The sequence below is a fragment of the Medicago sativa genome, chromosome 7 (genome assembly GCF_051527215.1).
Source record: "Medicago sativa cultivar Bolivia chromosome 7, Bolivia_mono, whole genome shotgun sequence".
NCBI lineage: Eukaryota > Viridiplantae > Streptophyta > Magnoliopsida > Fabales > Fabaceae > Medicago > Medicago sativa.
Genome location: NC_140755.1, coordinates 89,831,126 through 89,853,731, shown reverse-complemented (window position 1 = coordinate 89,853,731; position 22,606 = coordinate 89,831,126). Strand labels below are relative to the sequence as shown.

The 22,606-nt window shown below is 35.1% G+C and overlaps 2 protein-coding genes across 2 annotated transcripts; one reads left to right on the top strand and one right to left on the bottom strand.

Annotated features, from left to right (window-relative positions):
- Nucleotides 1–67: 67 nt before the first annotated feature.
- Nucleotides 68–3,267, top strand: DBE1 (debranching enzyme 1). Its single transcript, XM_085724974.1, has one exon. The coding sequence runs from the start codon at nt 371–373 to the stop codon at nt 2,936–2,938; it is 2,568 nt and encodes an 855-aa protein (XP_085581100.1). The 5' UTR covers nt 68–370; the 3' UTR covers nt 2,939–3,267.
- A 1,292-nt stretch (nt 3,268–4,559) lies between these two features.
- Nucleotides 4,560–15,608, bottom strand: LOC146910027 (mediator of RNA polymerase II transcription subunit 33A-like). The gene is made up of 12 exons (XM_085724973.1): nt 15,078–15,608; nt 14,812–14,922; nt 13,033–13,380; nt 12,603–12,916; nt 12,038–12,129; nt 11,181–11,535; nt 10,619–10,829; nt 10,251–10,365; nt 9,108–9,266; nt 7,398–8,070; nt 6,117–6,323; nt 4,560–5,950 (listed from the first exon to the last, which is right to left on the bottom strand). Exons 1-12 carry the CDS (start codon nt 15,512–15,514, stop codon nt 4,836–4,838), a joined length of 4,137 nt encoding a protein of 1,378 aa, XP_085581099.1. The 5' UTR covers nt 15,515–15,608; the 3' UTR covers nt 4,560–4,835.
- Between the last annotated feature and the right edge of the window lie 6,998 nt (nt 15,609–22,606).

Below are 22,606 nucleotides of genomic sequence, written 5' to 3'. Positions count from 1 at the left end.
AAATTATTTTTTCGAAAAAAATATTAAGAGATGTTTGTTGTTTTTTGAGAAAATAATTCAAAATGAAAATCATTTTTGATGGCTTAGCCAACGGTGAGGAAAAAAAGCAAAGAAAGAAAGAAATGTGATTCAGATTCTCCAAACAAAACCAAAAAAAAGTGACCCCTCCTAAACTAAACCCCAAACAATAACACAAACTTAGATACGTTGTGCCTTGTGCGGTCCCATAATTAGATACCAACACAATCTCCAACCACACCCACCCACCCACCCACAACACCATCTTCAATCATTCCATTTCTCTTCAATCCTATTTAGTAATTTTGCATCACTTGAATTCACACTCTAATTATCAACCTCACTAACCCAGATGACAAATCTCTTGCCATCATTTTCATTCTCACTGATTCCACTTAATCACCACAAATATGAAACCAAATGTTCCTTTATCCAAATTAAGCATCACAACCAATTTCTTACTCAAAATTTGCAAGATCTCATTATACCCTTTTCTCATAATCACACTTCAAAATTGTTTGCCACGTCATCAAGGTTGTCTATAGAAGAAACTGAGCTGAAGAAACTCATTCCTTTCACACAATCAGAAGACATCAAAACATCATTGTCTTATTTGTTTAGGACAGAAATTGGTGAAGGTTTGGTTAAGGTTTATGTTAAAAACAAAAAAGATTGTTTTTTTGTTTATATTGAGGTTTCTTCTTTAGAGTTAAGTAATGTTGAAGGTGAAACATTGGTTTTGTGTTGGGGTTTGTATAGGGATGATTCATCAAGTTTGGATGATGGAAAAGGGATGAATGTGAGTACTTTTGTGGAAAATTCTGTTGGAAAGTTTTCAGTCGAATTGGAATTTGATGTTGAACAAGCTCCTTTGTATTTGTCTTTTTTGTTGAGATTTTCTGGGTTGGAAATTAGAACCCATTTGAAAAGGAATTTCTGTGTGCCTGTTGGTTTTCTTCGGGGTCTCCCGGATCCGTTGGGGATCTCATTTTCCCGTGATGGGTCGATCAATTTCGCTGTTTTTTCAAGGCATGCTGAGAGTGTGGTATTGTGTTTGTATGATGATGATGAAGATAGTGGTGTGGAGAAGCCTGCTTTGGAGATTGATCTTGATCCTTATGTCAATAAGTCAGGTGATATTTGGCATATCGCTTTTGAGAGTGCGGGGAATTTTGTGAGCTATGGTTATCGTTTCAGAGGAGCTAACCGGAATAACAGTTTTGCTGAAGGTGTTGTTTTGGACCCTTATGCTAGAATTGTTGGGAATTCTTTTCAGTATGGTATTGGTTCAGCAAAGAACCTTGGATTTTTGAGAAAGGAACCTGCTTTTGATTGGAGTGATGATTATCATCCGAATTTGGAAATGGAGAAACTAGTGGTGTATAGGTTGAATGTGAAGCGTTTTACCGAGCATGAATCGAGTCAACTTTCCGGTGATTTAGCTGGGAAATTTTCTGGTTTGGCTAAAAAATTGCAGCACTTTAAAGATCTGGGGGTCAATGCTGTTTTGTTGGAGCCAGTTTTCACATTTGATGAGAAAAAGGGACCTTATTTTCCTTGTCATTTTTTCTCTCCAATGAACCTTTACGGACCATCTGGTGATCCTGTATCTACTGTAAACTCTACGAAAGAGATGGTGAAAACTATGCATGCCAATGGGATAGAAGTTATAATGGAAGTTGTGTTCACTAATACTGCTGAGACCGGTGCTCTTCAAGGTATTGATGATTTGTCTTATTATTATGCAAATGGGATTGGTGGTTTGAAAGTACACAGTACTTTGAATTGTAACTATCCTATAATGCAAAATTTGATTTTGGATAGCCTTAGGCATTGGGTAACTGAGTTTCACATTGATGGTTTCTCTTTTGTAAATGCTTCACATTTGTTGAGAGGGTTTCATGGAGAATACTTGTCCCGGCCTCCCTTGGTCGAAGCAATTGCTTTTGATCCAGTACTGTGGAAAACTAAAATCATTGCAGATTGCTGGGATCCTAATGACATGGAACCAAAGGAGACTCGCTTTCCTCATTGGATGAGATGGGCTGAAATAAATACAAACTTCCGCAACGATGTGAGGAACTTTCTAAGAGGTGAAAGTCTTCTTAGCAACCTTGCAACAAGACTTTGTGGCAGTGGGGACCTGTATTCTGACGGAAGAGGCCCATCATTCTCTTTTAATTACATTGCCAGGAATTTCGGACTTTCTCTTGTGGACTTAGTCAGCTTCAGCAGTGCTGACCTAGAGGCGGAGTTGAGTTGGAATTGTGGAGAAGAAGGACCTACTAATAACACTGCTGTTCTTGAAAGACGACTCAAACAAATCCGTAATTTCCTATTCATCTTATTTGTGTCATTAGGAGTACCTGTTTTGAACATGGGAGACGAGTGTGGTCACTCTCTTGGTGGTTCTCCTGCATACGGTGACACAAAACCCTTCAATTGGGCTGCTTTGAAAACAGGTTTTGGTAAGCAAACTACACAATTCATTTCCTTTTTGACTTCCTTGAGAACGAGGCGGAGTGATCTTCTTCAGAGTAGGAGTTTCTTAAAAGAAGAAAACATTGAATGGCGAGGAATCGACAAGGCTCCACCAAGATGGGAAGATCCATCCTGCAAGTTCCTGGCCATGACTTTGAAGACTGAACAAAATGAGCTTCAAGAGAGCTCTGCATCTTCTGATATATTAGGAGATTTATTTATTGCTTTCAATGCAGATGATCATCCAGAGACTGTAGTTTTACCCTTGCTTCCAGAAGGGATGTCATGGTACCGCTTAGTTGACACCGCACTTCCATTTCCAGGGTTTTTCTTGACCAATGGTGATTTTGTCCCACCTGACCAAATATCAGGTTTGTCTACCTATGAAATGAAGTCTTACAGCTGCACTTTGTTTGAGGCAAACAATAGTACTATTTAGAAGAAGGGCTTTGCTATTTAGTACGAAAACAAAAAAGAAACAAAAACTGGTGGAATACATGCGGCAATTGAAAATGGGATATGTGGCCAGGATTTCTTTCGTCTAGCAATGCTTCGTGAAAACAAACATTTTCCTTGGAAGAAATACTATCCCCAATCCACCTCCTCCCTCCTTATCCTCTGTAAATTTTGTTATTACTTGAGTTTCCCTCTCAGTTGTAGATTTGTAAATCAATAATTATGATACGATAATAAAAAAAAAATTGATGAGGATGAGCCGTGGACAATATATGGTTGTATTATGTGTAAAGATACTCAATAGTTTCATCATGATTGTTTCTCATTCCCAGTGACTGATGATGCAATCAGCCTTGCATTGACCCATTGTCATCTTTATGAAGATTTCTCTAAAGAAGAGTTGTCTTTAATTTGAGACCGCCAAAACTTTATTCAAAGATAAACATTTTTTCGTTTAATTTAAGACAGACTCTCTTAACCTTTTTCCCTTGTACATTCAGAAATACCCTAGAACAATCCATCATTGAAATGATTATTCCTTACATCAATTCCTTTCTAGGTGTCTACGATTAATTTGACACCTTGTCAAAGATCAAATGACAACAATGTGTGTGCAGCACAAACTAAATTCTCAAATTGGTCCCGACTCTATTAATAACTCAAAATGGTCCCCGTCTTTGTCAAACATTTCTCATATTGGTCCCCGACTCTATTAGTTGTTTTCTATTTTAAGCCATTAACATACCAAATAAGATCCAAAAGACATTATGCCATTAACCACTAAATAATATCCAAAAGACATTGAGCAATTAACACTCAAAATACAAAACAACTAATAGAGTCAGGGATCAATGAGAAACGTTTGACAAAGACAGGGACCATTTTGAGTTATTAATAGAGTCAGGGATCAATTGGAGAATTTGATACAACAACAGGGACCAATTTGATGGTTTACTCATTTCTAAATAGTCAAAAGTTTGAGTACTGATAAAAAATTTAATTGTAATTATATACCAAAGCAACTGCTGTTTACTCTTGTTTCCTTACTCTTTCTCAAATATTGAAGTTGATATTGCTTTGTAACATTACCGAGTTCTAGTACCTCTAAGCAAGTGACTCGACCATATTTAGAGGTGATAAATAAGACAGTATTTCAATGATGTCCTCTATTCGGAATTGATTCTTTAAAGTAATAAATTAGTAAAGTGAAAAAATCAATGGTTGATATTGTAACCACCTATGATATGTTATGCATAATATCAATCTTATAAACGGTTGATAGTACTCATTTTATTCTCTAAAGTGAATTGCTCAATTTAGAGGAGCCTTCACCACACTCTCTTCTGAACAAATCTCTTGCATCGATGCAAAGTCCATCCATAACAGGGTACCATAAATTTCACATGGCACTTAGCTCTGGTCCTTGATGCTGTTAACTGATACCATACAAGATTGAAGAGAAAACTATTGAAAGGGGATTCAACTATATAGTTTTATGCATTTAAGCATTACCATGTTCACATATTTTTTGTTTGAATATATCACTCACAAAATGTATATCACTCCCATAATGGTTACTGAAAAAAAATATTGACAGAAGCAAATTACCGAAAAACACACTGCCTGTATAAAGGCCATCTGATCAGGAGTTTACTGAAATAGGCAAAAAAGTATTTCATCTTGCCAATTTGGAAACAAAATTGTTCTGTTGTCACTTGTAATTGATTAATGTAAACGAAGAACATTGTGACGACCTAGGAAATCATTGCAAGGTATATAAACAGCTGTTTTTTTCTTTCTAAAACTAAAGATTGCTACCTTCATTTACAGTTAAAGCCTAAAAGGTGTTAATAGTTTAGTATTTGCTAGTTCTGATAGAATTACAACATAAGTTCAGATTCTATTATCATTTCAGCTGCTGTACCCATGACACCTATCCCTCCAATTTCCAAAAGGCGAAGAGCCAACTCATCTTCATTCAATTGTCTTAATCCCTTGCTTACTCTCTTCAACAATTCCGCATCAACCTCACGGATCCACATTGGAGTGCAACACACTATCAAGCTCACAAAACCTGACACATAGGCTTGCCAAGTAGCATGATGGCAACTCAGTGCTGTAAACCTCTCCATTGTGTCTGCAAGGAAGTCCAAATGAACTGCAATAACCTTTGCTCGTCGATTTGGTGGAACTGAATAATGGTCAATACCCCATGCAAATGCCACACTAAGCATAACAAAATACGCCAGTGCATAGCCACTAAGCATAGCAACCAGCACTCCAGTTTCTCCATCATCCTGCTCCAACGTATCAGCCGATAAAAACCAGGAAGGAACAGTGCCTCTTATCAATGATTGAACCAACTTTTGTCCACCTGATATCCAAACCAATGAAGCACCAAGTAACGCAGCTTGCTTGACCCGTGCCATGTATCTGACAAGAGAAACTTGTCCACATTTCATTCCATACTTGATTTTATTTAGTTGTTTCTTTACATCGCCTTTAGGTAGCTCACTACTTGCTATGTCTCTAACTGAAAGCAATAGAATAGACATGATTTCTTTGTTCAAAAACGTGATATCTCCAATAAACCGGTACACTCGTAAGTAGAGAATCCCTGGAGCAACAGGAGAGTGGGAAGCAAGGCCATGACCAAGAAGGGCACCAACACCACCATTATTATTCGTACAGGTAGAGCCAAGTCCGAGAGTGGATGTGAAGCAACTTTTTAGCAGCTGAACTACAGCATCTTTGTTGTGGTGGAAGACAGTTCCGGAAGCACGTAGCAAAAAGTAGTCACGCCAACGCTTCACCTTTTGGATCCATAAAGAGGTCAAAATGGGCATGCAGGGCCAGGCGCAATTAGAAGCAACGGTGTTAAGAGTTGGGCCAATCAGAAGGAGGAATCTTCCTTTGCCTTTGTCAAGTTTGTATGTTATTGATAGGCTTACGAAAGCTGCCAAAGGCAAAGGAAGTGTAGCTGGAGAGTCCTCATCTGTTTACAGGGAATTTAGCATACTGTTAATATAATGGACCTTTGTAATAAAATGCAGCTAGTTGATTAATTTGTCAAGGACCAACCCATTGAATATGGGTCTTTGCAATGATGTCATTACAGTTGTTTTTAAAAAAAAAATGTAGTGGTGACTAAGATTAATTACCTATAGCAAGGCTTGGTACATCAACACCTGTGGCTGCTAAAATTTTCTTTATCTGTTGTTCAACAAGCGATAAATTTGCAGCAGGGCTAGGCCAATCAGTTCCATTCATGAAAGCTGGCTTCCATATGCCCCTTGTAACTTCAGCTGAAAAGTAGCTTGCAATGGCAACCAACGATGCTGGAATAAAATCGGCTAAACCTTTGAGGCCTTAAGACAAACAAATAGAAACACAAAGAAGTCAAATTACACAACTAACAATCCAAACAAATATTAGAAGTATCAGTATTAACAATCCAGTATAAGCTTGCCAAACACGTGGTTTCAATATCAAGACAAATTTTAATGAAAAAATTATTCCATTCCATGAAATAATAAAGCATCATGGTGATCTAAGACCAAGTTTGTAATTATGTGAATTATACTCAAAATTCAATTTATTACAGCAGTTTTGTAGATTCAGTAGCTTGTGGGATATATTTAGATTCCCAGCATGCAACTCTCTCTTTCTCTTCCCAACTTGGATTTTTTCAATTAAAATAAATCAAGGGTCGTGAAATAAATAAACCACATCCAATGGCTCATAAACAATTGACTGCAGCGAATCCTGACCCCCAGAAAGCCTGCAGTTCACTACTGTAGTGACATAACTTCAAACATGATAGAGTATTAATATTTATTTAGTTTTTCTAAATATTTTTTAAATTTTTTATAAAATATAATTTATTTTGTCTGAAATATATCAAATACAATACCTTATTTGTTTAGTAATTAGAAATTATTAAAAAAGTGTATGGAAATTTAGAATTGTTATAAAAAATTATTCTACCATGAAATTTGTATTCAACGATCTTGGGTATTCAATCTAAAGAAAAGTATATTTAATTTATCTATAAAAAAGAAAGATATAAAAGTAAAATAAAATTAAATGAATATATTCTGAAAATAATTTTCATAACAATCTTAAAGTAGGTATTCTTCAGTAGAAATATTGAACTAGTCTTCTATAGTTGCAACTTTGAACCTTTTTTTCCATCTTTTTGAAACTAATTAAAAGATATTGTTCCAAACACATTTTTAGTTTTATAATTCTTTAAGAAAGAGAAGTAAATATAGTTAAGTATGCCTCCCTTTTCAACCTACACATTCATTTGGAGATCTGTACTCCAATGTAGATGTCCTCACCCCACATTTTGTAACAATTATACATTTTAAAGCATTAATCCCTCGTTATAATCCTAACCAACTCAATATAACTCGAGTTAAAAATAGAACAAGGCAAACCTGTAGCCAATTCACGGGTAGAAACTCTTCCATAAGCACAAGCGTTCAGAGAAGCATCCAGCACAAAGGGAACGGCTTCCAGGATATCCCAGGCAGGCACTTTTAGTTTCACTAAAGCATCATCCAATGCAGACCCGGATTGAGAAGAGCTGCTGCTTCCTAAGGTCGTAGGTGTCAAAGGCTCAGAACTAACATTTACCTTCCTAAACATCATCCTTAGTAAAGCATCAACAATCTTTTGAACAGGCCATCCAGGCATAAGACGAGAGTGGGTCGAAGCAATGCGTTCTTGATGTTCTCGATGCCAAAAGTTTAGTTTTGGAAAGGAATCCATATATACAGATTCCTTAGAAAAGCGTACAATTTTTGACAATCTTTTGAGCTTTAGACTATCCTTTGCTGATCTTCCAAATGATGCAACTCTACTGTTTCGAACCAATAAAAGGTTTTCAGGACTAAGTAGATTTCCAAGTGGTGGAGTTGCTGCATTGCCCCCTACTTGTTCAATGGGTAAATGATCAAACCTCCAGAATCTAAGCAAAAGAGTAAATGCATTAGAGAACACCTCATGAGGAGAGAGTTTTCCTCCAGTTGCGACAGTCCATGAGACATCAGGAACGCATGAGCCAAAAACCTCACATATTTGCATTAGCCCTGCCGCAAGTAATGGAACCTGAAATGAAAAAACAACAATATGTATCAGCATCAGAAACACAAGCAGGGATGGCCCCAAGTTATAGAGAATGTGGGCATTGGCCCTCACTATCTTTTGGAGAAAAAATTGAATAGTATTTGTATTACTTTCAACACAAATAATGATCTTTGTAATATGACATAATAATAATAATAATAATAATAATAATAATAATAATAATAATAATAATAATAATAATAATAATAATAATAATAATAATAATAATAATAATAATAATGAGAACAACAACAACAACAACAACAACAACAACAACAACAACAATAATAATAATAATAATATTTTGGTTAATATTCATGTAAACAAGTGCTCTAAGGGTGTTATTTAAGGATTTCATAAAAATAAATTTTGTTTTGAAAATACTTAGTAATATTACAGTTTTTTTTATGCAAAAGTTACCACTTTTGTTTGCTTAAAAAATGTCCTAAAGGTGCTTGTTAGTATTTTCTTATTTTATATACATAACAATCTTTCTATAACGTTAGTGGAGACAAGAAAATATGTTGTTCACTCTTGATATATTTCCTATATATGTGTGTGTGTGTGTGCGCGCGCGCGTGCGTGTGCGTGACAACTATAATTGTTGTAAGAGTTTTCTCCACAATGATTATTATTAAGAACCGAACGCGGAATCCAAGAGAACAATTATGAAGTATATTTTTTTTGGAAAGAATTATGATGTATATTTATGTTTTCAAAATTAAAGTAGTGTGTGTGTTTGCTCGTGCGCGCGTGTGGGTGGGTGGGTGCGTGCGTGCGTTGCCCTCACTACTCAAGACTTCTGGGTCCGTCTCTGAACACAAGGCACATGCACCATCAGTTAGTTCTCTGGTAGAACACCCCTTCCTCCATCATCTTTTAAACTATTTTTTTTCCCTTTAAACTAAACTTAATTGATTCAGAGAACGTTCCTAGACTGCAAAACAAACACCTTAAAAATTGAGAAAGGGTAGTTGACAATTACATGTGTAAGTCAAAGACTATTAAATAGAACGTACCAAACCATGTAAGGAGAAAATATGAACACAGTCTGCAGATGAGATTCCAACAAGAAGGACATTTAGAAATTGTGCTTGGCTGATCAAATGACTTTCATTCCCAGTGTTAGGCAAACAAATAGGTGAGAGCAACTTTGTGATAAAAATAATAGTGTGTTCCTGCAAACAAAGATAATAATATAAACTAAAAGAAAATTACAGACAAATTAAAGATGGTTTCCGGAGACACCAAAAAAGCTAAAAAAAATTGCTCGGTCCTACTAGAAGCCTGCTGAACATAATACTTTCTCTTAGTCTTTCTGTTAAAGTTTGTTTACATTTTCTGCTATAGTTAGCACTTAGTTGTAACCAGCCTCTCTTGTATCTTGACCTCTATAATTATAAATACAGAGGCACAACTTCATTGCTATTAATGTTAGAATTAGAAACATGGTTCAGATTAGTCTGAAGTTTGTGTCAAATTCTCATTTTCTCACGTTTTCTCATACTCACCCACCAATTCCAAATAATAATAATATTGTGGCCTAGAGTCTAGCAAAACTTAATCCTTCATTCTTCACTCTTCATCATTCTCAACACTGTCATTTTGTTCTGGTATGTGGATAATATCATTTTCACATACAATTCTATGGATCTAATTGAGCAGTGTATTGCAAACTGAAATATACTTTTGGACTAGATTGTTGTCTTGTTTATGAAGTCAAATGCCTAAAAGATGGTTCATTACTCCTTTCTCAAGCCAATTACATTTGGAATTTGTTAACTCTTAGAACTTGGGTAGGGCCTAACTCAACCCTTACAAAACCAACTTGTATGGTGAAGACTGCCCCCACTTATATAAACTTATGTACAACACTTGTCTCATCCAATGTGAGACTTTTAACACACATCCTACAAATGTATCTGAACCTCTACAAATGTATAGGCACAACTTCATTTTTGTTAATATTTAGAAAGTTAGTCATTTTTTCTTGCTATTGTACAGAAAGATAGTTAAGACTAAACTAAAGTTTCTCTTAAATTCTCAATATTCATTTTCTATTGTTTTTCATCTTTTGTCACACTTTCCCTCTAATTCCAAATTGTAATAGAAACTAAGCAAGAAAACAGTTGTATTCTCTCTGTAGCAAGTGTTAGGATTACCTGTATATTCCATCCACTTGCTAGAGATGCACCACACAGAATGGTAGCAGCAGAAATCTTCTCTTCATCCGAACCATCGATTGCAATTTCATAAACCTTTTCGATATCCGCTAAGCTTTAATCAAATGAATGAGCTTAAATTCAATTGCCTTACCTTGTAAATTTTTAAAAAAGAGCATCTAATATGCCCAGCATTCAGGAGATATAGAAAATCTTTATTTGCAAGAAAGCAAGAAAAGAAACCTTCCAGGTTGGATAGTTTCTTTAATCAATCACCTTCCCCAAATCATTCTCTTCTAAAACCATTTTAAGAGGCAGGTGACAGGGTACAGAGCATAGGAATGATATGAGTCATCAATGGAGCCTACCTGGAAGCGGGAGTTGCTGCTAAGACATCAACTAACCCAGGAGTTAACTTTGATCCCTTCATCAATGAAGACCAGCCATCCACCTGGTTAGAAATGCTGGAAGGAATTTGATTGCTGCAGGCATTCACATAGCCAGGCCAAAAATAAGCCGATGTGTCAATTATATTTCTTGCAATACAGGCCTCAACAATCAGATGCCGTAAATTGCCAACTGCAAGAGAAAAAATCGACAGTGTCACTTGTACACCAAAGAGGCTTGAAACAAACATGAGCAGGCTTTTACGAAATAGAGTTATGATATGAAAGAGGAAGGCCAAAAAAAAATAAAAAAAATTGCTGCCCTTCGTTCTAAAAATTTGTGAACAGTTTATTAGCCCCGCCATATTTTCTCTTTTTCCACAGATCCCTTTTATCATATTTAACATTGATTTACTACAATAATTGATCCTAGCCCTACCTCAGTTAAAACATACCGATAAAAAGGGAACATATTAATCAGAAGCGCAAATTCTTTAACCAACAGGAAATTACAGATTATTACCACAACAAAGAAATTACTCACAACAATTCATGGGCAAGTTGCTCAATGATTTTGAGTGCCCACTACCCACAGGGTTTTCCGATACCAGCATAATAGCCTTGGCAGCAGCTTGATTGGCTTCCATGAGAACAGCTTGAGGTGGAGTAAGCAAACACTGAAAATCACCCAATGACTGTAAGCAAGTTATCAATTCCCCGCGACGCTTCCCCAGAACCTGTTGATTCTTTCCTTGATTTGTAGGGCCACACTCAGCTTCTTCAATCAGTTCACCTTCCTCTTCTTCAATAATATTTGCGACCACATTGGTTGTAATGCTCAATAATATACACATGCAAGTATCAAGACGAGGTACTGGACCTTCACTCAAATTCCTTTCCTAAAATAACACGGGCAATAATATAATTATAAGGAAAATGCTATTTATCTAGAAAAATAGCATCAAGAATTTTTCAAGACACATGTGGCAAGTTTTAATTGCATGATTTAATTGTCTACTTCCTATTTATCAGCCACACCTCCTTGAATTGTGGCAAATAGTGCATTGTGATTGGTTGCTCTTTATTCTTGAAGAATTCTTGATGTTTTTTTTCTAGAAATATAGCATTGCCCTAATTATAATTGTCGTTATGCTGAGATTTTGCTGAGTGTAATTGCATGGAATTTTCCAGGGTCACTGGATTGCATATAAAGAATCAGTTGATCGATTAAATGTAAAACTACATGTGGCTACACTGACAAAGTAAAATTTAAATGACATGCAACCACAACCTTTCCACATTGATGCTTGACTATATCACATAGACAAGATTAAATCAATCATGCAAATTTTGATAAAGAATTCATTAGCTCTCCCTTCCCTTTTGTTGATTAATACCTACCCTTTGAACCAACCGCAGTGCCGCAATCCATAAACCCAAAAACGTATTGTGCCACATAGTGCCATTAACTGCGTGTAGACTTTTTACCAAACCTGCAATAAGAGCATCAAATATATAATCTTGATTTGAAGAGAAGAATTAAAGAAACAAGTAGACAAATTTTTTTTTTTTTTATCTATTTCAAAGTATTATGTGCTAAACCCCCAACCCCCCGCCCCTCAAAAGGTGCCATCTGAATTGTTTTTTCATGTGAGCGTGTAGTATCCTCACTTAGAATACATTTCTGCTTAGCACCAAAGCTAGTGTTAATCCTAAACTCAAACCACAAAGATAAGTGAAAGCTGTCAGCTGATGAAACAGGTCTGGTATACCACAATTTTTACCTGTGGATTTTAAAAAAGGATGTTGGTGGAGAAGTAGGCAACTTAGAAAACAATGCTGTATTGAATTTTTATTTTATGGATTTTTCTTCTTGTGTTTAATTTGATTCTCTGCTTTGTAGAGGAACCTTACCCAACATTATGTTTTAAAATAAATAAAAAAAAAATCAATCATACATTCATACCAGTAATAATTTCAATAGCACTTAAAGCTGCTACGTGCCCTCCATCCAAAGCATCTTCAAGTATTAGATCAATAGGAAGCCAAAGTGAAGACCAACTACTACCTTCACATTGACCACCAAAAGCTATGTGAGAACCAGCCGGTATGACTACATTGGACTCCAGCTTAGATTTTGTATTGCATGATACAACCCCATGGATATTTTCCATCAAAGATAAAAGGGTGTCTGCAGTAATGTGTTTCAAATTCTTCAAAATTGAAGATTTTGATGCAATTAGCTGCATTTGATGATTGAATGATCCCCAGTATGATGGCCTACAAAAGATAACATTCTTCATTGAAGGTTCCAAAATCAAAATTAAGATTGGCTCAATTAAGTATTTAGACATGTTGCATCATTGATGCCAGGTATATCAGAATTAGGTTCTTACATGTTTTGATGAAGTAAGGAAAGAAGCCTTGATGTCATTTTATTTTGTAAAAACTGTACAATGATCTCAATAGCTATCATTGTGTTTTTCCTCTGCATCCCCTCCTTCTGCTCAGTTTTCATTTCATTGATGCAGTCATGCTCAGCAATATCCATATCATGTGATCTGCTTAGCCATCTTGGCTTATTCTCTGGAACATGATCTAATAACCCTTCATCATCCAAAGTTGCTTCAAGTAACTGCCATAAAATTGAGAAGACAAATTCAACAAGAGCAACTCCCGGTTCACACACCTTGTGGCTGTATACTTGCGAAAGCTGAAGAACATTATCAATTGATTCCATTATCCTGTGAAATCATTGGATTAGTAGTGTTTACAAATACACAAGGAACCTTTCCCATCCCCAAAAAGAGAGAGAGACAGGAAAAAGAAAGAAAAAAAACTAAAAAATGGAGAAGCCGCTTGAGAGCAGGTTTCTGTTCTCTTTATAATAAAATGTTCCTTCATGTTTACAGTCAATTAGGATTGCTACAAGCATGTGATTTATTAATGACAAGCATCAAAGCATGTAATTATCACAAGTTAACAAGTAACCCTACGAATATATAATAGCAAATAAAATGTAATCTTTAGAGATAACACTGTAATCTTAAGAAAATCAAAACTTACTTTTGTCAACATTGCACTAGATGCATATTTTTAACATACATCCTTAAGAAAATGCCTAAAATCAATGTCTGTTGCCTATAACCTAGAAAATATACTCTGCCTTTCGAGAAGTAAAAAAGAAAAACTCTGTAATATGTTAAATGAGCAATGCTATATATTGCGAACGATATACTCATGAAGGAATTGCGAACAAAAACGGACCAATAAAAAAATGTTGTGTGACGGAATATATAGAGACTAGCGGAAATCACGGGAGTCAATAAATGATGATCCAATCAAAACATGTCAGTTTTGCTCTCACGACGTGATTTGCGTGCATTCATTCGCAATAAATAGCATTTTTCACATTAAATCTCTAAAATTTTATCCAAGTTCATGAGGTGAACGGATAGACAGTGACAGCAACATGATAAGGAGCTAATAAAAATTGTTATAAACAGAATATCCCAAACATTTGGTATCAAAAATCATTGAAATATTAAGGAGCTAATAAAAAAGTTCTTCAGTAGCAAAATTCGTTGAAATTGTTATATTCAACTGCTATGCAAACACACCTAATTTACCCTAACCTTGAATACACCTTCAATTTAGTCCTTAAACTATTACCCTCTCTCCAGTTTAGTCCTCAAACTATAAAAATATACTGAGTAGTATATAAAAATCAGGCAAATCAGTCAATCATATCTAAATAACAAGGACTAAATTGACGAATTTTATACACCCTCCAGTCACTATTATAAGCAAAAATATACTTTTTAAATTCATTCAATAAATAATGTATGTGGCCTATAATATAGGTCACATACATCATATATTGAATGAACATAAAATGTGGATTTTTGCTTATAACAGTGACCAGAGGGTGTATACTTAGGGACTACTTATTATATTTAGATAACTAAATTGGAGAGATGGTGATAGTTTAGGGGTTAGATTGATGGTTTACTCCCTAACCGTGTGCTGAAATTGAACTCAACTTTTACTCGTAAGGATAATTACCCTAAAAAATGAGTTTTTTTTTTTTTTAAGATTAAACATTAGAGTTTATACAACTTGATCAACACGTGAATAATAATTTCATAACCATATTAACGAGAGTTGAACCTCACATTTCATAGTTAGGAGAATTGTTACGAAATTGAAGCATTAACACATTTTGCTTCACGAGTTCCAGATAAAGTCTATAAGCTTCTGGATGAACTTTTCTCATCGGAACAATCCTGAAATCATTCAAAAAAAAATAATATTAATAAAAAAAATTTGGATTAAAAATTTACAATGCAATTGAATCATGAAAGAAAGAAGAAAAACCTAATTCGAGTAAATTGCAAAGAAAAAGTCAAAAAAGAAAAAAGTAACGGAAATGTGGAAGAACCTGGTGGAGAGAAGAGCGACAAGGAGCAACGGAGGAAGAAGGTTGAGTGAAGAAGCAATGTCTAGAAGCTTCCAAGCGGTGGGAGAGTGATGGTTCCAGAACAAATGAGAGACTAAACGGTGAGCGAGGTCGACGGAAGGGAGAGTGACGGCGGTGGAACGGAGTGATGAGGTGATTTGCGACGCCCATACGTTAGGATCGGTGTTGTTCATCAAAGCTGAGTTGGTCTGGCGAAGAATCGCGTCCCATGGGAAACGATCGTCGCCGGCGATGGTTTGGGCGGGAACGGCCATAGCCATCAAACAAAACGAGAGAAATGTGAGAGAGTGTTGAGAGAGTGAGTGTTCAGAGGTGAATGACAATGCATGGGGTTGTTTGTGTTTTGTAATAATTTTTAATTTTTTTTTTTCACATATTAAAAAATTAGAGTCAAACATTTTAATCCATGTGGTTTGCTACACCACCACTTCTACTATCTTTACCCCCGAGTCCTGGTAGTTTCATATTAAAATATTCATGGCGTTTTTTTTTTTTTTGAGCAAAATATTCATGGCGTTTTAGAGTTTGGTTTTCTCGATAAAAAATAATATGAATTTGAGTCTTGAATTGAGGGAGATGACGAACATCCTCCATAGGAGTGTTTAAAGTTCGGGGTGTGAGTGGCAGAGTTAGAGAGAGATTGTTCGTTGACATTATTTCCTATTACTTTTATGATTGGAATGAGGTCGTCGATGAATTATGGATGTATATACTTATGATTACTCGCAATTAAGTTAGCATTTAAATTGTCCTCATCATTACTGAAAAATTAAGTTAGCATTAAGTTTGCAACCTGAAAAATGGAAGTCTCTTTATGGATTTATTGTGCCGGTAAATGTGGAGTTTTTAGGATATCGACAAAATGTGACCGTTTTGGAAATTTGTTGCTAAGTCATTAAAGATTTTATGATACTAGTATTGAATGCACCATCAAAAGTTGTGTCTCTAGTTACGTTGAAAAATATGGATTCACAGGGTGGTTGTGATCTTGTAGTCGTCAACTGCTTCCACCCCTAGCCTCGACATATGAGTACTAGGACCCCATGCTTGGACACCGTCATTTGATGCGTGAGAAAATAGTAGCTCACAATAATCTTTGATGTGACCAAATTTGCCACAATAGTAGCAGAAAAATCCTTGGACATTCATATCTGAACTTCACTTCTTTGGCCTCGGTCCCCGACCGGTGTGTTTTCTTCATTTTCTTCGAAAGGTCTTGAGAAAGTTGAGGACATGGATTTGCATAAAGGTATTGAGAGAGTTAGAATTGTTTTTCTCATCCTATACTAGAAAAAACACTGATGAAACCACATAGGCTTTTACCCTTTGCTCAGACATGAAATCAACATGAAGATGGTGAACTTGGACACAAAAGGGCATTTTTATTAGTTTAGTCATTGGTGAAATTTTAAAATATCATTAACTTAATAATTTAGTTGTTTAATGTTTAATTCATAATTTTTATTAATATGTTGTTACGAATATAAAATGCAAGTGTGCAAATATACACCGTTATGACGAGTAATAAACTAAAAGTAGAGTATTACACTTGCGAGGTTCATACGTCAAAATATTTCCAATTTTGTAAGACTAACTATTCAAGATTCCAAGTGACAGGTAAATATAATATTTTAGGTTTTTAACATGTAAAATAAAATTTAGAAGCAAACAATGCAAGTAATAATGAGAGAAGGTTTGCCTAGAGGCTAGAGTTCAGGTGGTAAATAGTAGTAGTTAAGGACGCGACTTAGTTATGAAATCGGTTTACAATGCGCTTAGGATGCTGCAAAACGGCAAATTGGCAACATGGGATCATTTGGCCTTATAAATTTTTCGACTCAATTATCATGACTCTCATAGGAGTACTACTTAGTGGGTTCATACTTCATATATCAAATCAAAGTATGCAAGAATAACACTATGAAGCTTCTCTAAAAACTTAAACATTATTTTTAGATGTTGAACATCATTCTCTCTATCAAGCATAATAACTTAGTCCATGTTAAATCAACCAGTTTTCATCTTTATCCTCTTTTGATCTCAAAAGACTATCGATGAAACTTTATCATTTTTTTTGTCAAGTAACCTAGTGGCTTGAGCTCACACAATTTAAATGTGAAGAAGTGAAGTGTCCGGGGTTCGAACCCCGACCCCTACATATAATATTTGCACTTAGTTAGACCATCTGAAGATACGTAGTGTGTTCAGGCGTACCTAGTGGCCAAAATAAATTTTGAAGATCAAAGTTAAAACAACTTGTTTAAAAGGAGCTAAATACACTACAATATACTATAATGCAATTTCAATTATAACATCACTGATCTTTAACTACAAAAGGTTTTAACTCACATTGAGCTTAAGAAATAACATGAAAATGAATGCTCACATAAAGGAGTTCATTACAACAATGTTTGAGTTTCGGAAAGTATTACTCCCTCCGTTCCTTTTTAAGTGTCACTTTTGGAGAAATTTTTTGTTCCTATTTAACTGTCACTTTCAAAGTTCAATGCAACAATAAATGTTGTTTTACCAACATTACCCTTAATTATTTATTGTGGAGAGAGAAATATATGAAATAAGATACTACCTCCGTTCCTTTTTAATTGTCACATTTTGACATTTTACACAAACCAAGACAATCAATAAATATTGCTACTTTTGATACAATAATTTCTATTTTTTACTATAATAACCTTATTTACTTAATATCCCATTACATATATTTCTCTCTCCACAATAATAAATAAGGGTAATATTAGTAAAATAACATTTAATGTTGCATTGAACTATGTAAAGTGACACTTAAATAGGAACAAAAAAATTCTCCAAAAGTGACACTTAAAAAGGAACGGAGGGAGTATTAAATGACTAAGGCTATTATAGTAAAAGTATAGATTATTGTATAAGAAAAAATAACATTTATTGAGTGTCTTGGTTTGTGTAAAATATTAAAAAGTGACACTTAAAAAGGAACGGAGGTAGTATTAATTAGGAAAGTATCATGTGGGTCCGATCCTTTTTACTAAATTACATCATTTATCATGTAATAAAGTACTTCATCCAGTCACATTTATAAGCAAAAAAACAACTTTTTAGGCACATCTAATGATTAATGTATCTAATCCATAAATATGATCGGATACAATAATTATTCAATGTATCTAAAAAGTCATTTTTTTGCTTATAAATGTGACCGGAGGGAGTGTGTAATCACCGTTATCATGCACAGCGGAATATATTGACTTATATTGATTTTGAGTTTATGATTATAGTATTAATTATAGGATAAATTGGGAAATAAGTAATTAATAAATGTCTTAAAATCAAATGGATAATTTATTTTAATTTTTTTTATTTGATAAATGGATCACTCATTATAAGACGGATGAAGTATTTTAAAAGAAGTTGGAAAAAAGAGTGATCGGAAGAAGATTATGTATTTTGTTTGTTTCTTGCATGACCATCTTTGAAAAAAAAAATTGTCTAGGTAAGTGCGTAATTGGACCAATCAATTGTGACCTATTTCATTGCATGTGATGAATTTATGGGTGTTTAAATCCAAACCGATTCAAAATAAAACCGTAAACCGGTAAAAGAACCAAAAATCACAAAAAACCAAATTATTTTGGATGCGTTTGGATGTTGTTTTTGTAAAAACCGATAAGATTGGATTGGATTGAATTTTGGATCACTTTTTCAAAACCAAATTAAACTGAACCGAACCGCAAAATTAAATTTTAACACTTATTTATTATTGGGTTAAATATGTTATTAGTCCCTACATTTTACGCTACTTTGAATAATAGTCCTTACATTTCTATAAATGTTTTTAAAATCCCTGCATTTTACTTCCGTTAATACAATTGGTCCTTACCGTCAATTTTTACATAATAACTAAACAGAATGCTGATGTGGCATTATTTTATTATTATTTTTTTGTCAAAATTAAAACCGGGTTTGGGCCAAATGACACTATTTGACCCGGTTCACATGAATATGACCCGTCTTCATCATTTTTCCACCGTGTGCTGCAACTTTGAAGTTCCATTCCAAAATCCATAACCATTTCGTAGGCATTCATCATTCACCATCCCACTCTTACCTCTTCAATCGTCCTAGAATCATCATCGTCTACTCTTTCAAAAATTAGGGATTTAAAATTCCAAACAACACAGATTTGAAGAACCCCAATTTTGGTCTCTAACCGGAGCACCGCCGTCACCGCTATCTAACGCCAACGTACCACCGCTCTCAACTCTCACTAGTGACGAACCGCTCTTCAGCTCTCTCTTGTAACCACCCTCATGGCGGTTGTCTGTCCCTTGGCCTGCGGATTTTCTGGTGGGCAGCAACACCTGTTTTGGAATTAAATTAATAAGCTTTTTAAAAAGCTCAAGCTTGACTCATTTATTAAACGAGCTAGGCCGAGCCGGACTTTTAGTAGGCCGAGCCATAGGCCCCTGACGGGCGGTCTGGCCTATTCCCACCCCTAATGATCTTTTCACTTCATTTTATGATAATGATTTAGCCTTTTTTCTTTCTTTTTATTGCATTTTTGGCCCTTTTTTTATCGTTTGCATATATATTCAAGCTTCAAATTCATGATTTTTTTTAATAATCTTTCAATCTTTAAATCCATATGTTTTATCTATGTTTGCATATAAATTTTAGATTTAAAGGCTTGTCAGACAAAGCATATGGTTCGTCCAAAGAGTAACGACAATTTAAAAGTCTCACATGACTGAGCTGGCAACTCTCCCAACAAAGAAACAATTGGCGAGACGATTTAAGAGCATATACATATTCAAGATATTCAATTTGGTGGCATAACTGAATCCCACTTAATATTTTTTATTACTCCAAACTTATCTGTTCTTTAAACAAGTAAACTACATTTTTTAAATACTTATAGTACCCATCAAAAACCGTAAAATAGGTCCCATTGAACGCACAATATACCCATATTAATATATTTTACATTAATATATAACACATTTTAAGATCAGATTTTAATTTAAAATCCAGCAAATCACAAAAGCACCGATGCTTTGCAAGGGAAGCATTGCTATTGCAAGAAACTGCCAAAATGTGAATTATAATGCTTGTTCTGACCTATAGTGTCTTTGGCTCGGTAAAGACACGGTAGAAAACTTTCAGATGTGCACTTGGCTAACATGACATAATTTTATTGGGGAAGAAACAATTATTAGTCCGACAAACAACACACTCAACATACGAAAAATTCAATTTTGGAAACTATGATAGAGGTTTGCAACCTCATTCTTAGACATTCAATCTTTTAGCAAGTTTAGAGGGGAGGTATGTGAGAGAGAGGGGGTAGAAACGAGGTAGGAATGTCGAAGGCTTGTAGGTATATGCGATTGATGCAACACCTCGTCATCCTTTCGTACGTCTTCAATGTTATTTATTAGAGTATCACTTTTCTCACTCTGCTGCCTTCTCGCGCGTCCTGCAAAATTTCCAAAAATACCCCTGGTCCGGATTATATAATCCGAAGCAGATTGTTAGTGATATCCGAAAAACGAAATCCGAACCAGATGTTATGTGCTTTTTTGTGTCTTTCTTTGATGTCAAGGGTCTCTGTTAACCGTTATATGAACCCCACACAAGCTGCAATGCAATTGCAGGGTTCATATGAACGGTCAACAATGATCATGACACCACCGACACCCCTAAAAAACTAATTTTTTTTTTAAGAGAATGGAAGAAAAGAGGTGAAGTGAAGAATGAAGGTGTTTGTTGAAGATGGAAGTCTATTTATAGCCTAAAACAAGTCATAGGTCATTAGTACAGTCAATGAAAACGTGTTAGTGGTTGTAACCGTCCAAACCTACATTAATGGCTCCACACAAAAGAATCCAATGATGAAGCTTTCCGAATTATACATTCCGGAACTTCCTTAACCCTAGAAGAAGTGCCAACTTTTCCCTCGTTCACCAGTATCGTATTAATCCGGAAAATATATTCCGGAAAACAAAGGTGTATTCCATATTTTATTTTTCGGAATGCATCAGTGTCATGTCGGTGGTTTGCACCACATGTTTTTGTCGGTCGTCAAGAAAACATGTTTTACCACGTTTTTTGACTACATTTATGACCTCCCAACCGTTTTTTTACTCACCCTCCCTATAAATAGCCTTCCAAACCCCACCATTTCTCACACCATCCTCTCCCACTTTCTCCTCCTCTTCTTCCTTCTACAACCATGGTTTTCCATCGTTGGCCTTTCATAGATAAGGGCCTCGTTGAAAACTTTCAGGGTTTGTATGAACGGTCAATGAGGATGGAACTGCACTGCAAAGAAGTGCGGTTCATCTGGGGGTCATGTGGGTCAGTGTGGTTCTTAGCTTGGCCTGTCTGGGCGTAAGTTTGAGCACCCCTACCTCCCTCAGGGGCATTGTTTTCTTCTTCCCGCCCTCCTCTTCCCTCCTCCCCTGGTTGCCCTCCAACAGGGAAGCTACTGATATGTCTCATCACATACCAGTGGTTAGGCTCTTAGGAGATTAGAAATAAATTTAGGTTCTTATGTAATAAGCTTAAAAAGCTTCAACATTATTGTAATGTATTGTTCATATGTTAATAAAATGAGTTGTTTTTATCTTTTTGTCTTTTTATTTCTGGTTTATATGTTTATTTGCATTTATTTTACGAATTTCAAAGCTTAAAATTCTGGTAAAAGACATTTCCGGATTTTATTATCCGGATTAATCTGCAAAATTCTAACAATCCATTTCGGAAAACATAATCCGGATAAGGGGTAAAATGGGAAAAAATAGGGCGCGCAAGGAAAGGCATAGGGTTGGAAAAGTAATACTCTATTTATTATGTCTAGCTAATCTCTGTGTTGGGATTGAGTATATATGTTGTTATAAATCTAATGAAATATTTTCTTTATCTAATTACATATAAAATTCTATTTCGTTATATCAATGTCTTTATTTTTACACTTAATATTTTTTCGATGTGCAATTTTAGATTGATCTTTTGATTTAGGAAGTGTTAAATATAGATTTTTTGTTTTTGTAAGAGATATGTATATAGGCATTTGTATATGATAGTTGCGAGACATCAGACTAAATTTGCAATCGCATGCATTGTCAGAGCTTAAGGCAACTATATTAGCTAACTAAGCGAGACATTGGAGGTTAGAGAATCGAGTGGACCTATCGTTATTTCTGAGACATGGAGATCATGGTATGTATGTAGGGCGATAGACGAAGGTTGAGATATGAGGGGTATATAGTTGATCAAAGAAAGACATTAATGCAATGTTTCGTGCTTGTTCAGTAAGTTAACGGTCACATCATCGTCTTTTAAACAGATACTGATAAATTTATAAACTAAGGACTTACTAATTAAAATGTATAAAACTTAAATGACTAACTCACGAAAATCACAAAACTTTAAGGCCGGATACATTAGACCTATAAAGTGCTTTCTCCGATCACATTTATAAGTCAAACATAACT